Source organism: Solanum verrucosum, unplaced genomic scaffold (genome assembly GCF_900185275.1).
Source record: "Solanum verrucosum unplaced genomic scaffold, falcon-dt-bn FXZP01000284.1, whole genome shotgun sequence".
In the NCBI taxonomy this organism is placed as follows: Eukaryota; Viridiplantae; Streptophyta; class Magnoliopsida; order Solanales; family Solanaceae; genus Solanum; species Solanum verrucosum.
In genome coordinates, this window is record NW_026019936.1 from 2,776,068 (window position 1) to 2,792,674 (window position 16,607).

The 16,607-nt window shown below is 35.4% G+C and overlaps 2 protein-coding genes across 2 annotated transcripts; one reads left to right on the plus strand and one right to left on the minus strand.

The window, feature by feature from the left end:
- Positions 1–1,628: 1,628 nt before the first annotated feature.
- LOC125835992 (putative late blight resistance protein homolog R1A-3) lies at positions 1,629–5,120 on the plus strand. The gene has a single exon (XM_049515089.1). It carries the CDS (start codon positions 1,629–1,631, stop codon positions 5,118–5,120), a length of 3,492 nt encoding a protein of 1,163 aa, XP_049371046.1.
- Positions 5,121–5,717: 597 nt separating this feature from the next.
- Positions 5,718–16,471, minus strand: LOC125837009 (uncharacterized). Its single transcript, XM_049516146.1, has 8 exons — positions 16,264–16,471; positions 13,743–13,922; positions 13,184–13,289; positions 11,070–11,249; positions 6,744–7,232; positions 6,529–6,597; positions 6,371–6,445; positions 5,718–5,983 (listed from the first exon to the last, which is right to left on the minus strand). Exons 2-7 carry the CDS (start codon positions 13,788–13,790, stop codon positions 6,381–6,383), a joined length of 957 nt encoding a protein of 318 aa, XP_049372103.1. The 5' UTR covers positions 13,791–13,922; positions 16,264–16,471; the 3' UTR covers positions 5,718–5,983; positions 6,371–6,380.
- Between the last annotated feature and the right edge of the window lie 136 nt (positions 16,472–16,607).

Consider the following 16,607-nt stretch of genomic DNA (forward strand, 5'->3'; position numbering starts at 1 on the left):
AGAAAATTGCCTAATTCCTGTTGAATGGACCCTAAATACTAAAAAATGGCATGGATCATGGTGAGACTATACATATTGTCCCCCCAGGACATTACGGAGGGTCTTGTAAAGGTTTTGAAAAAAAAAAGTGCTTGAAAATCATAGCTCCAAAAATTTCGTCACACATGAAAAACTGAGAAAGAGTGGCCCTAAATGCTAGAAAATATTGTGGATCGTGGTGAGGTTATACGTATTATTCCCCTAAGTCATTGCGGAAGGTCCTGTAAAGATTTTGGAAAAAAAAGTGTCTGAAAACCATATCACCAAAAAATTTATTGACTAACACTCGAAAAATTGAGAAAATTGCCCAATTTCAATTGAGTGGCCCCTGAATACTAAAAAAATGGTCTGTAAATGTTTTGGTATTTGATAAATCCCATGATTTCTGAGGCTCTTTCAAGAATCAATGTAGTCATTGCAAATATTGATCCAATTGTTCACCCCCATTTTGTGTCTCACACAAAGTTGTCTGAGTCTTCTCTTTGTTTAACTAAAAAACAAAGTAAGGTCAATGGCTATAAAAAAAAAATCCATCACACTTAACATGACTCACCAAATGTAAAACAACTAAACTAGTTGATTAAAAAAGAATCCAACTTGCTCCCAAGTCTCTTGTTCAGGATAAGGCACAAGTACCCCTAGACTATGATCGAAATCTTAGAGAGACACTTTAATTGAAGTCCTATTACCCCTCGAACTCATTTTATTTTATAATTTTGTACACCTTTTGGCTTACGTGGCACACTCTGTGACTCCACGTAGTTGAGGCGTGTGGAAAATTTTTGGATGGCACGTAAGCCAAAAAGGTGTACGAAATTAAGAAAAAAATGGATTCAGGATAATAGGACCTTAGTTTAGTTAAGGTGTGTCTCTGGGTAATTGTGCCTTAATGATTGTGCCTTATCCTTCATTAGTACTTTCTTACATTTTGAGTAAACAAATGAAAATGCTCAGCAAGAAGTAATTCTTGTTCTCTCAGAGTTATCAAAGGTAATAGACTCTTGAGCCAACTTATCTCTATTTCATTATTGCATCTTGAACAAAAATTGAACAGTAACAACTATGTGTAATTAACATGATAAAACTGAATCTTTATACAAATCAGTACTGAAATTTTGAGTTTAGTATGATTTGAATTATGACTTGCCTGTTGGTCAATAGTTTTGTAAGTTGGATCAGTTAATAGTATAAATTCAAAAGAGTAAATCTGTACATACAAGTATCATCTTTTTTGGTTTCCTACCCGATGTTTGGGACCTGCTTTGGTCCCTGACTAATCTGAATTCATGCCAGAAAGTTCCAATTCAATGCTGCACCCGTGTCAGATTCTCCAAAAATACACTACTTTTTGGAGAATCCGGCACACACCTGTTAACACTTTAGAAGAGTCCGAGCAACATAGTTTTCTTTACAGAGAAAAAGAAAATCTCATGTTCCTGTTGTAAAGAGTTATAAACATATCAAAGAAATTCTGTTATAAGGTTGTAAATCTCATGTTTGGTTCTAAAATGTGATTGTTTTTTAAATCTCTTTATTCTCAGAGCTGTCAATATCTCTTCCATACTGAGGACACTTCGACGGGGAAACAAATGTCTGAAATAGAGAGGAGATTTCTTGATACTTTTTTGTTTTGGGCAACTCAAAAAGGGAGGATTAAGGATGGGAGATTGCGAGGACATGGAATGCAAGTCGGTGATACTGTTTCTGGGCCAAGGTCAGACTTATCTTCTGCAGAAGTCAAAAAAGGTTATGAGTTTCTCCTATCACTGGTTCCAGGAAGATGGACTTTACCAAATGTATGCTGCCCGTTGTTTCATAAGTTCATCGAATACATCCTTCAGAATGTGATGGATCTTTTCATGAACAAGAATGAGCTGGACAAGTTTGTTCTTCTGAAGAAAGAGTTTCAAGTCCTTGAAGAAAGTTTAAAATATCTCAAAACCTTCCTCAATTTCATAAAAGATGCAAACATAGAACTAGAGAAATCGAGAATGCTCTTTGATCACGTGGAGGTTGTCACTCGGAATGCTGCTTACATTTGTTACCTATGTTATGTGGAAGAAGTGGACAATGATCTGGCATCTAGTTTGAGACTTAAGATCTCTAACGTTTTGCGAGATATCAAGCCCCTTGATCCCCGTGTTTCAGAAATCTATACTGGAGCTCTAAGAGGTTTAGTTAAATTCCAAATCCAGTACATCCGGGATGTGAAAGAATTTGTGGAAGGTTTTGTTCAGTTTCTCTTCAAGGATCTGTTGGAGTTATCAAATGGTGAGGCATATTCTTTGATGTTTCCTCTTATAAATGACCTTTACCATGCATCAAAGCAATTGGTAACTTTGCTCATTTATCCACCTGAAGATCTATGTGTCAATCAGGGGAAATTGAGTGACATTCTTACATGCATTGAAAGTCTTATTGCTGAGGTAGCATCTGCTGCTTACTCTTTCTCTGTTGATAAAGCAGCAGAAGTTAACTCGGTATTTGCAGACTTGTTAAAAAAGATTGACAGTGTCATGGAAGATGTAAAAGATGTCATTTTGGAAGCTCCATTATCATCACAGTGTAATTACCCCAGGACAGATGGATTAGGTTTTATTGATTCCCTCTTACGATATCTGAATGATCTGCTGCAAGACGGAAAGTGTGATTCTGTTGTCAAGCATCTTATCGCAGAATCTCAGGAGGAGTTATCTCTCCTAAGATCCTTCATGGAGAAATTTGAGAAGAAAAAACATGAGTTTGAGGAGGTGAAGAAACATGATCTTTGGACAAAAGTCATATCTCTCGCATACCAGGCGGAATGCATTATTGATTGCCTAATTACCGGAGATTATCCTGTTTGGTATCTGCATTTGTTATGTAAGATCACAAAAGAAACTAAGCTTGTCAAGGATCAGTTGGAAGAGTTCCATGCTACGATTGTGCGAGAAGTTGAAGTCCCTATCGAAGAACAAACACCAAATCCTGTCAGACAAGTAGTTGAGACTACACAACTTGATGAGGTAGTGGTAGGTTTTGATGAAGAGACTGACTTGCTAATCAACCGGCTCACTAGAGGACCAAAGGACTTAGATATTGTGTCTATTGTAGGGATGCCTGGTCTTGGAAAGACTACACTAGCAAAGAAAGTTTATCATGATGAGAACATACAACATCATTTCGATGTCAAAGCCAAGTGTTGTGTTTCCCAAGCTTATGACAGGAGAAAGTTGCTGCTTGAAATCTTGAATCAAGTTAAAAGTTCCAATCAACAGAATGAGAAAAATCCAGCAGATGCTTTGCGGAAATTCTTAAAAAGGAAGAGGTACCTTCTCTACATTGATGACATTTGGAGTGTTGACACATGGGATGACTTGAGAGGATGCTTCCCGGATGATAATAACGGAAGCAGGATTTTATTAACTAGCAGACTCAGCGATGTGGCTTCAGAAATTAACCCTGATAGAGCACCTCTTCACCTTCGTGTTCTTTCCGAAAATGAAAGTTGGGAACTAATGAAAATCAAGCTGTTCAAGGAACAAACTTGTCCACCAGACCTATCAAAAGTAGGAGAAAACATCGCGAGAAAGTGTCAAGGACTACCTCTCCTTGTGATTTTGGTAGCTGGAGTTTTGTCTGGAATAAGCAAAAATGAGGAAAGTTGGAGAAAAATTGCAGAGAGTATAAATTTAGATACTGTCACTAGTGCAAAAGAGTGCTTGGATGTAATAGAATTGAGCTACAAGCACTTGCCAGATAACCTCAAGCCCTGCCTGCTTTATTTTGCATCATTTCGAGAGGATGAAGAAATTTCATCCACAAACTTGGCATGGTTATGGACTATTGAGGGATTTATTCCAAACACAGAGGCAAAGAGTGTAGAGTTTGTTGCGGAAAGTTTACTGAATGATCTCATCGGTAGAAGCTTGATTATGGTGAGCAAGAAAAGGTCAATCGGAGGAGTCAGAACATGTCACATTCATGATGTGTTGCATGATTTTTGTGTGACAAAAGCTAAGGAAGAGAAGTTTATGCAGCTAACAAGCAATGGGAAGACAGATTTGTCAAGTTCCTTTTATGAGAATCGGAGGCTTTGCATTGATCATAGCCTTTATTGGGCAGAGAGGATTGGAAACCTGCAAGTTCGGTCTGCATTCTTCAGACCCCCGAAATCTGGCAGCCAGGAAATTTTTGATCTCGAGAACTTTAAACTTGTAAGAGTTCTACAAATGGAATGTCCTGTGTCAGACAGTTCATTCCAGAGATCAACAGATCAGATCCATCTGAAGTACTTAGGAATCAAAGGCTATATGGAATCAATGCCATCATGGATATCGAACCTTTCAAACCTAGAGGTATTGCTTGTAATAACAGTAGGCAGTGGTACAATACTGCCGATGACCATCTGGGATATGCCAAGGTTAAAGCATGTCCATGTAGTACCTGTTGCATCTCTTGATGGAGGTATTCCTCGCAAATCAACAAACATATGTTGCTTAGAGACCTTGGCCACAGTGTCTCTGACTAATAAGCAAGCAGACTACATGATCAAGATGGCAAATAGACTGCGAAAGCTCAAGTGCCAGTGTAAAGAGCCTCTCAAACTCAGATTGGATGCTCTTCAACTTGAAACACTCAGTGTGAATGGTAAGATCTTGAAATTCAGCTTGCCTGAGACACTAACAAAGCTAACTCTATCAGATGTTTTGTTGCCACAAAGTGTAATGTCTAATATCGGAAGATTACCAAATTTAGTGGTTCTCAAGTTGGAGCATAGAGCATTTCAGCAGGGGAAATGGGACATTGAAGATGAAGAGTTTCCAACCCTCAAGGTTCTTAAATTGAGATCCCTCAAAATTACAACATGGGATGCCTCGAGTGAGTCCTTGTCAAACCTCGAACAGCTTCTGGTAGAAAGCTGCTTCCATCTTCAAGAAATTCCCTCTGTTGTTGGAGAAATTCGTACTCTGAAGATGATTGAAGTGAAACGATGCGGTGAGTCTCTTGAAAACTCAGTCAGGCAAATTCAGGAAGAGCAAGAAGGATATGGAAATGAAGTGCTCAAGGTCCTTATTTACCCCTTGGATTCGTCAACCTGATGTGCATATAAAAACTGCAATACTGGTTCAACAGGTATAACTGACTCAAGCTTATTTGCTGATCTTGTAAAGCTCAATGATTCTCTTAAGCTGTTTCCTTTGTTCATATCCTGCTAGATGGAAGCTAGGAAGTTGAAGACATTTTTCTTTATTGATTTGCATTTGTTCTTCAATGGCAGCCTTGGAGCAATAGTAAAGTTGTCTATAGGTCATGGGTTTGACCTGTGTAGACTGCTTACATCACATCCTCACATCCCCTTGTGGTGCTGCATCAAGGTAGGGTGCTTACATCACACCACTTGGAGTGAAGCCCTTTCTGAACCCTGTGTGAACGTGGGATGCTTTGTGCAGCCTTTTTTATTTGTTAAATAATTGTCAAAAGAACCTCTTTGGATGGATCTATTGTATTGACATATGAACATTATTTCTTTATATGACTATTGTGGATCTTGCAAGATGAGATAACTTGTCAGTAGATGAAATCACAACCATGAAAGAGGAATATTTTTCATATTTTAAGCACCCTCCACCTCCGACCCTAAGGTTGTGAATTCGGAGCTTCTACAGAACGGTAAAAAATAAAAATAAATGCTGAAATTTTCAGGTCCAATATTCTCTAAAACTTCACCGCTGTTTCATAGTTACACTAAAAATCAGACAGTATGCTATACGTGGCTAAAATAACAATGTTCTAAATCACATATAACTCTTTGTACAAAGATCTCTACTGAAATCTTTCATGTTTGAATTATTCTTCATGATGAAAACCTCAACCTACAATACCAGAAAATCCAATTATTCTAAACCACTTGAGCAGCCAGCAATATACAAAAGCTATCGTCGTGTATGTGTTTTGATCGAATCTGCAGTGAGAAACATCAACAGTGAGTCATTTCTGAAAGAAACATCTATCAATTGGCACAAAAACCACACCTACTTCATCCTTATACCAAGTCCTCCTTCAACGAGACGTGAAGGAATGAACGAAAGAAGATCATAATTCTCACATGTGTGTTGGAAAACCAAGCACATGAGTTCTCTACAATGACTATTCTATATAGTATTGGTCTATCTCATTCCTTTTTACACCTTCAATCATCATGTTGCACCTATGAACGGACGCATGTGCTACTAGCACCATAAAACAAAATTAATATCTTAAACATTATGTCCACTCAAAATCGTCAGACAAAATGGAACCAAAGTAAGTACAACAACTCTAATGAATCTTATAAGATGGAGAAAGTTACCTATACACAATCAATCTCCACTGAAATTAGTGTATCTCAAGTTCTCTGATGGATTGGTTAACCTCTCAATGCCTCCTGAAAGTCAAAGACATGATATTGGTTATCTGAAGAGAATAACAAAAAAGTACACAAGTCTTACTTTGGGAATATCCACCTACCATTTGAATCGAGCAAGTTGCCAGTATCTGTTGCTAAAAAGGGAGTCCTAGAGTAGCTCCCTAATATATCTGAACATGGTCAAAACGAATATAAAGTATGCCTGATTAGCATCAATACCAGCTCATTTTAATACCTGAAACGTTGAAAGTGAAAAAGACAAATCCAGAGATGCTTGGTGAAATTACGGAGAAAATAGGGAGAGGAAGACACATACCAGAACTATTAGTGAAATCAGCAGTCAAGTCTGAGAAACCAAAATTTTGAGGTATATCCCCTAGAAATCCAAACGAAGAAGTGTCAGCATCCAGAAGAGGTTCATTAAGAGGTTGTGTGTTCGACTCCACACTACTAAACGATGAAACAGATGCATCGCCCATTGCAGAACGTGACTCCAAGTAAGTGCCATGAGGACCAAAGGCAAACGGAGAATTGCCACCATAGATAGGTTCTGTCTTAATAATCCTCCCATCCATTGTTTGTCTCATCCCCATGTTAGAGGGCTGGCCCAAAAACATATTAGGAGGACCATTAATTTTCCTGCTTTGAGAAGGAATATCAATTGTTGTTTGCATGCAAGAGAGAACAGATGAGCTGCTGTTACTGAATGCATTGGGTCTATCAGCATGTACAGGTTCATGCATGCCATTAGGCTTTGCAGCAGTTCCAACATTTTCGGCAGCACCACAAGTTGAACTTTGATGCACTGCAGTAAGGCAAGAAAACTTAACATTAACTAGAGACAACAACACAGATTCTCAAATGCAGGTTCTAGCAAGAACACAGGTAACAAGCAAATAGAAGGCAATGAAGATAAGGATAAGTCTAGACAAAAGCTTAGTGGCAGGCTCCAAACTGAAAACGATGCTCGTCATGCTTGTTGCAGAAAAGATCAGACAAACTAAGCTAAATCTTTTTGATAATGTAATAAATCTCATTCAAAAGGACAAGAACAACAATTGCCCTTATACAAGAGGTAAACTAAACAGTGATGATATGGCTTTCTCCGAAAGGCACCCAAACTTCTATACAAGTGGGGAACCTCATGGATGCACCAAAGAAGTAAGGGGTAAGAGGTTATTCCTTAAATGCAAAATCCATCTCTACTCAATCAAAAATTCAGTATTCTTCTCTCGACATAAGAGGAGCAACATCTCATGTGCTACGTCTTCTCTTCCGTCTTATACAGGTACAGCTAAATCTTTTGACCAGAAAATCTGGCTGAACAGCTCTGGTCTCCGTTAACTCAGCAGAAAAGATGTTGCTCAAAACAATGGCCAGAAAGATGCAAAAACTAGAAATCGTCAGCACAAGAGACAGCGTCCTTGAAACGGTCACCCAGAAAGGCATGGCACTACTAGAACAGTCACCATAAAGAGGTGTGGTATCACCAGAACATTCATCAGAAAAAGGTGAGCTGATGCCAGAATGGTTGCCAGAAAGGAACATAGGAGCATAGTGCTGCCTTGGTACCAAGTGGAAAAATAAAAATAGAAGATAAGACATTGAAGACTTAACGATAATGGAATACAAGACACCAACTTATTGGTGTCAAACCCAAGACTTACATAGTACTTGTTTGACGTTGGACAACAAAATTATCATCTCATTCTTTAACACTATTCTAAAGCTAACACTTGACATTCTAACAATACATAGTTCCATGCCCATGAACACTACATCTGGCATTCCTCCTACATTAGCACCCAACTAACACTGGCCCCAGTATCATACTGGCAGTATGTGAAAATCTCTTTTCTTAAGAACGGAAGACAACATTGTAAGGGGAGTTGTAGGAGAATTAACACTTGCACGTGTGGAACACATTAGAGACGAAATAACTATATACATAGCATTTTCAACAAAAAAGTAATAATAATCATCATCATCATACTATACTAAAAGTGGGAAACCTCCATGTCTACGAAATTGCCCATAAATAATTGATAACAACTTTGTTATCACATAATTAAAAAAAAAATAAAAAATCTAAACATAAAACGTCTTCTGTGTACATTGAATCTGAATGTAAAAAATTGTTTCATACTCCCACAATTAATACATGTTTCAATTGCTTAGTTATTACATGCAATTGTTTCAATCTTAATGTTCCGTTTCGGTACCTTCTTGGTACTTAGTCAATAAACCTTTACCTTATCAAAAAAAAAAAAAAAAAAAAAAGTCATAACCTTTTCACATCACCTTTTCATTTTCTTTACAATATTCTATAAATTTGCACTAAAAAAGATTGATATTCAATCACATTATCACACGGTCTATCAAACTCAATGTAAAGGCTTTTCATGAGTTCTACATTCACAACTTATACAACTCCCTATATATTTCCTCCTTTTGGGTTTCAGTTACAGAATACTATCGAATTTTGAGTTCAAGCATTATATTGCTTTTTGATGAAAACGTCGGGGGAAAAACACGTTATGGTTTTGATAATGGTATGAGCCTTTTATTTGGGTATCATAAATATGCCGACAGTAATCACATAATTCTTGTATTGATATTCTTAGTTATATGTTGGGTTTATATGATTATAGTTCTTTTAGGATGGATTGTAATATTATTTGTGATTTATATACTTCTTACTAATATTCCATACATCTTGCTGAAAGTACCTTTTTTATTTTGTATATATTTGTGCTTTATTTTCTAGCTTTGTATTTAATAATAGATTTGTTGGGTTGCAATTATTTGAATTATTTGTCAAAAGTTTTTCCTTTTGTAATTTTGTGCTTTAATAGAGAAGATTTGGATTAGATTATGAAATAAAAATTCTTTGTAAAGTTACATATGCTTGAAGATATTGTATGAAGGATGAAGACACCTACACATGACGTTGTTTTCTCATAAAAATGAAACTCTTGATTCAAAAAAAAAAATTAAGGTGTAGATTTCACACTACCTTTGTAGTTTATTTGGTACAAATAATTAGTAAATAACATCAAAAGCAGTTTTACAATGTTGAAAAAAAATAATCAATGCCTGAAGAAAGTTATTGATACTCTTCTCTTAAGGTCTGTGAAGCTTTCTATTGTTAAATTTATTATTTCATCTTGTTTGAATTGTGCAAGCTAGCTATTTCAGCTTATCTTTCTATTATGTTTTCTTAAAGAAGTCTATATGTAATAAAAAGACAAAATAAAATTGTGAGTAATGCAACAATAAGTCAATACATTCTACTACAATGCTACTAAATTGACCACATATAATATAGTATTGAAATAACAATAAGAAGACTTTTGTGAGATAGAGCTTTTTTTATTGAGTTAGTTAAACAAGATCAACTTTCATAACTTCTAAAACTCACACTTTTTCTCATTTTAAATTTATTTTATAAGTCAAATGTATTTACAATGTAATACAAAATCATATTGGTGTACACGCGCATCGCGCATGCTCCTAAACTAGTAAATAATAAAACGGATCACTATATGAGTAGGCAATTTCATATTTGGAACCTTAGACTAAAATAAAGAGAAGAGTGCTAATTCTCATGAATTCTTTCAGTATTATAGGATAAAAATATGGTGCTTGCTGGCTTTACCAATATCACAGATCATTTTACCTTCCCCAATACAACCTCAAGGTGAAAAAATTAACCACCAATGGGTATTAGAAAATAATCAACCATAAAAAACCCTTTAAGCATTTGTCAGCATAGAAAAGTATAAGACTGTCTTAGTAGGAATTAAGTAAAGTGCAAATGCTAGAGGGAAAAGTGTTTGCATCATCGAAGATCATAAAGCCAGTTATACAGAAGAGAGATTAGTCATGTTAACGCAAAAATGACAAGTGTGATATCAGGAAAGACATGCATCAAAGACTCTCATTAACATATCAATAATGGATGACAAATCAACTTCAGAAGTTACAGTAAAAGGAAAATGGTACAGAAACCACTTCCACCCTCACGATAACTGTGACTGCTTGATATAAACATGAACATAAAGGAAGATATTGACATGCAAAAAAATTTATCAAAATGTTAAAAGCCACTGTTCTACAATGATGTGCATAGTTTAAAAATCTGCAAACAACATCCAATGTAGCAGAGGTGAAACATCAGGTACTGGAATGAAAATTTTAAGTACGGTGGAGGCAAATGAAAGAGAGTATCTGAAAGGAATGAGGACAGGTGGGAACTCCTCGTAGTAGGACAATGAAGTTTAAAACTATACAAAGAAGATGAAACTAGAGGCTTCTGGATGTATCTCACGTAATTAGCATAAACCACATGTAAATGAATGTAACCACATCAACAGCATCAGATATACTGAGACAAAGCAGGCATTTGATTGCAGACCAAATGGAAGAGTCTGCCAACCGATTAGGTTTAAGTGCAGTTCTGGTGTACGCGACACTTTGAGGTAAAGTCATATAGTTAAGAAGTTGGATGCTACTTAGTATATGCACAAACTGAACATAAACTACCCAATTACACAAGTGCTTTTTGTAGCTACTCAGTGACAAGATACTGATTGATGCATGAGACCTAAAAGCAGAAAGGTTCACTAAGTATCCATCTTACTTGGCATAATATTACACCCATTAGAAATAGGTAGAGAAGCAATTGCACTTGGAACTTGCTGCGTCATCTTCACCTGTTCCGAAAGCAACCTGTTGAATTCAATTATTTGCTCTTTCACCATCAGCTTCAGGTAATATGCTTGGAAAAATTCCTGATTTTCTTCTTCTAGTTTCTGCCAAACTGAAAAACAGCGAGAACATCATAATGTTAAAAGAGTTGGGAAACCAGAACCACATAAAAGCTGTAAATTGCTACTCGCCTGTAGGCAATACTGGAAACAAGGACAAAATAAAACAGAAGAGAGAACATACAGTATATTTACATGTTATACAAAACAGCTCATTAGAAGCATTATTTATTTATTTATTTTGAAACTGGTAACTGCTCATTAGAAGCATTATTAGCTTCACATTAGTATCAATATCATCTTTCCTCAAATCAGTTTCATGATAATATACCTACTAGAGCTGCAAATGCTCATGAGTACATTCATAAGCAGAGGAACAAAACGGATAGTAAAAAATAACTTCAATTGCTTCTAGAATGACACAGGTATCTGGCAAAGGTAGCAGCATTACTCCCACAGATGAGTTCAGATAATTAGAAGTGATCAAATTTACAGAAATGTCAAGTTCAAAGGAAGTCAAAAGTTCTGAGCTGAACTTTATAGAAGTACTTTTTAAATGTAGGAAAGATCCAATTCTGAAATATTACTTCAAACTCTTATTACTGTTCTGGAAAGTTCAACAGATGCAAAATAGCATCCTAGACCAGAAAACCAAATTTAAGCAACCCAGTCCAAAAGATGAAACCTAAGTTATATTTTGTTTTCTCATTTTTGGTTTTAAAAAGAATACATAAAAGACACTGAGGTTCTTCTACAAGTCTTACGAGTCTCTGTAGTCTTTTTCAGCAGTTTTCAGTAGATACTTTCTTCTAGTTTAGCAGTTTTTGCTTTCTTTTATCTGTAACAGTGTCTTCACAGCCTTTTTATGAATTTATTACAAACTTGCTACCATCTCAAAAAAGTCTTTTTTTTTAACGAGAAAGAAGAAATTGAAGACTTGTTCCTACCGACAAGGATAATATTAGACCAAAATTAAGTAAAGGACAAAGTTGCTCAATTTCAGATAATACAGGAAAAATTTGACCTTTTTCCCTTTAAAGAATGAATCCATAACTAAGGTAGACAGAAGCAATGACTCACTGTATTTACATATGCATTCATACAATTATTCATCAGCAGTTATGGATGGACACAGATTAACATTCCATTGATTATGTGTTTTAAATGGCCTCACTAGCATACATATACATCTAACACAAAAAGTCAAAAATATGTTTAGTAAAGCTATTAATAGCACTCTGAATTTGTGAAAATTAATTTCTTCGATTCCTTGATACTTCAAAATAGTGTTAAGCTTAGGAAGCTGTTAATAGCAATATTTGTGAAAAGAATGATCTTCAAAATTGAAAAAAGTATAGCAATATTTGTGAATAGACTTATCTTAAAAACTAAAAAAAGATTAGTATGGCCACTAACTTTCCTCTAATTTGATATATGTGTTTTTATTAGTCGTTATATTAAAGGGGAAATGGGGGAGGGGATTACAAGGTAGGGAATAGAACCCTCACCGATCACCGATAACTAAGTGTTAGAGAGTAGATGCAACTGTTCAAGAATATTTACATATGCATTCATACAATTATTCATCAGCAAAAGAAGCATTCTACTGTAAAAGTTAGAGATAGAAAGGAGACAACAGTGACAGCTAAAAAACGGCACACAAACAGAGAAGGGCAGTCAGATTTTTTTTTTTAATTATTTGGCAGAGAGCATCGGTTGTGTGATAGAGAGCTAAAACTCATGGGCAAAAGAAACTCTTTTTGATAATTTATGATTGGAACTTTCTATGTACATTCAATTGTTTGATAATGTATCTGCTATTTTCAGGAAGTGTGAGAAATATTGGCAGCCATTATTAACCATTAAAAGCTTTGTGATCCTTATTTGAATCTCTTTTGAAACCTGTGTTGCAGGAATTGCCAAGTTAAGTCCTCACTCCACATTACATGGAGGAAGTAAGTGTATGCCTTGAAAATATGTAACATACCGAGTTCAGTAAATGTAGGCTCTATGTTGTCCTGGATGAAGAGAGTGTTCACAACTTCTTTCCGACTCATGTATTGCCGAAGACAGTACTCAATCCGATTTTGCACCTGAAATTCAAAACAAGAATCATCTTTTCACACATCTATGCACAGATCTCGTGATTATTCAATTTGGAACAGCTGGTGATCATCTAAGTAGGATAACCAAGCTTCTTCTTTTTTTGGTATTGGTTGAATTCCATGTTATTAGTGATAACATTCTATAAAGGTTCACTGAAATATAAACATAAAAGAAAACCATTTCTTTTATGTAAAAAAAACAGAAAAGATGCTCTAAGGAGACAAAGTCCAAGGATTTTATTTGTTGTATATTATCATCAATGAGCCAGCAAAACATTCTTCCATGCAATGGGGAAGAGGACCGAGTACAAATTCTTGGTGTTTTAGAGAAGTGATAATTGTGTTTCTTGAAGAATGATTAATAAATGAGCACAAAGCTAACCAAAGATAAAGTAACATGTGGAAGATCACAATTCATCTAAAAAAAGATTGAAAGCTTACCATTTGTATTTCTTCACAAGAGACTTTAGGTCCATCTCCGCTCGACATTTTTGATGCCCCAACTTCGAACTATTGCAATAAAGCTCTGCACCACTTTTTCAGTAGAAGTGTACACCCTAGCTTATGTGCACCATCAATGAGTATAATTCAAAAAGGTAGTCACTTATACCTATTATCCAGCTTCACTGAAAAATGAGCTCAGATTAGCAAATCACATACTAAACAAGAGAAATTTAAATGAAGATGCAGGGACTGACAAGATTCACCAAAGCAGTCAAATTGATGAGCACTAGAGAAACAGGTCATAAAGGGAATAGTGGCTATGTAGGATATAAGAAATGATGAGCTTAAATGCTAACAAGTACAACAACAAGAAATAAAAAAGTTGGAGAGATATGAGAGGATCTTCAGCCTATGTCCTCATTTCTTGCGAGGTTTTCAGGCAACTCAGAAGAAGCTCAACTAACATTTTACTAGTCAGTATAAACTCGAAATAAGTACTTGTTTATTTACAGTTTGTTTTTTCCTTTGTTTACACATAGAACAAACATATATAAAACCCCACCGAAGTCATATGCGAACAGCATATTGTGATCATCACAATTGAAAAGAGACACTCAAAGAATACATGAAACCCAGAAATATCAAGAGCAATAAATTGGACAAACAAACTGATTATCAATTGAACAAATTACAATCACGAACCAAACTGAAATACATCAACATAGAGCAAAATAACTTCAAGAAAACGGAAAAAAATACAAGTAATCAGAAAGCATTAAACTGCACAAAACGAACTGAAATCAATGGAGCAAACATAGTTTCAAGAACCAAACTGAAATGGCATTAAGATAGCAAATACATAAATAAAGGATGCAGAACTCACCTCCTAGGGTAAATATTCAGAAACTTCGTGCTACTTCTTATGGAAAGACAGAAAAGAGATGCAATTGAAACTAGTCAAGCTGATGAACCCTAGAGCAACAGGTCATTGAGAAGGGGAAGAGGGTCTATGCAGGGGATAAGTAGTGATGAGCTTAAACAATAACAAGTACAACAACAACAAATTAAAAAATGGAGTGAATGAGAGGATTTCAGCCTGGCTTCATTGCCAGCAAGGTTTTTAGGAAACCCAGATGAAGCTCAACTAACATCTTGCTAGTCAGTAGAACCTCAAAATAATAGAACCAGTTACTACAATTTGTTTCTCCTTTGTTTACACATAAAACACACACGCATATAAAACCATACCATGATGATATGCAAACTCGTGGTGGAGCTAGGATTTTCACTAAGAGAGTTCAAAATATGAAGAAGTAAACACATAAATTGGCAAAAGGGATTCAACATCTACTGTATATACAACAATATACCCAGTGAAATCACACAAAGTGGGGTTTAGGGAGGGTAGAGTGTACACAAACCTTACCCCTACTCTTTGGAGGTAGAGAGGTTGTTTCGGAAAGACCCTCGGCTCAAGTGAAGCAAATGAAAGTACTAATGGAAAGCAAATCTACTATATGTACATAAAAAAAGAATTTTAACCGTAACGAGTGTAATTTGCCGAAGGCCTCGGTACTACCCAGCTCTGCTTCGGATGGTGAACTACATACTACCTTAATTCAACATTTCGAACCTTATACATCACAATTTAAAAGAAAACAGAAACCCAATAAATAAGAAAGCATTAAACTTGACAAACAAACTGATAATCAATTGAAGAAAATACAACCACAAAACCAAACTATAAATACATCAGAATAGAACAAAATAACTTCAAGAAAACTAAACCCCACAAATCAAAAGGCATTACACTGCAGCAAACAAACCGAAATCAATTGAACAAACACAGTATCAACTATCAAGAACCAAACTTTAAAAAAATAGAGCAAAATAACTTCAAGAAAACTAAACCCCACAAATCAGAAAGCAATAAACTGCACAAAACGAACCGAAATCAATTGAACAAACACAGTATCAACTATCAAGAACCAAACTTTAAATTCATCAAAATAGAACAAAATAACTTCAAGAAAACTAAACCCCACAAATCAGAAAGCATTAAACTGCAGCAAACAAACTGAAATCAATTGAACAAACACAGTATCAACTATCAAGAACCAAACTTTAATTAAAATAGAACAAAATAACTTCAACAAAACAAAACCACAAAAATCAGAAAGCATTAAACTGCAGAAAACAAACTGAAATCAATTGGATAGACACAGTATCAAGAACCAAACTTTAAACAAAATAACTTCAAGAAAACTAAACCCCACAAATCAGAAAGCATTAAACTGCAGCAAACAATCAATTGAACAAACACAGTATCAACTATCAAGAATCAAACTTTAAACAAAATAGAACAAAATAACTTCAAGAAAACTAAACCCCACAAATCAAAAAGCATTAAACTGCAGAAAACAAACAGCAATCAATTGAATAAACACAGTATCAAGAACCAAACTGTAAATACATCAAACTACATAATCAGTACAATAACTTAAGCAGAACAACTCACCTACTTGAGTAAATTTTCACAATTATATGCAATTGGAAGTCTTTTTAGTGAATTGAACGAAGCAGAAGAAGAGTTGTATAAGGATTTTGATTCAAAAGAAGTTTCTTTTTATTGAAGAAAGGGAAAGGTAACAAGTGATGACGTGGCTATTTCGCCATTACATAAGACTCTCTTTGGTGCTTTTCCCTCCTGTAATTCCACTCTTATTATTTATTTTCTATTTTTCTTTTTCCCCTTTTAGTAGTAAAAAAAAAATAGATTTTCATCTCTCATTAGAGTCTGACTAATCTGAATTCGTTTACATAGGATTTTGTGTCACGTAGGATTCTATTCAGGGGAAACGC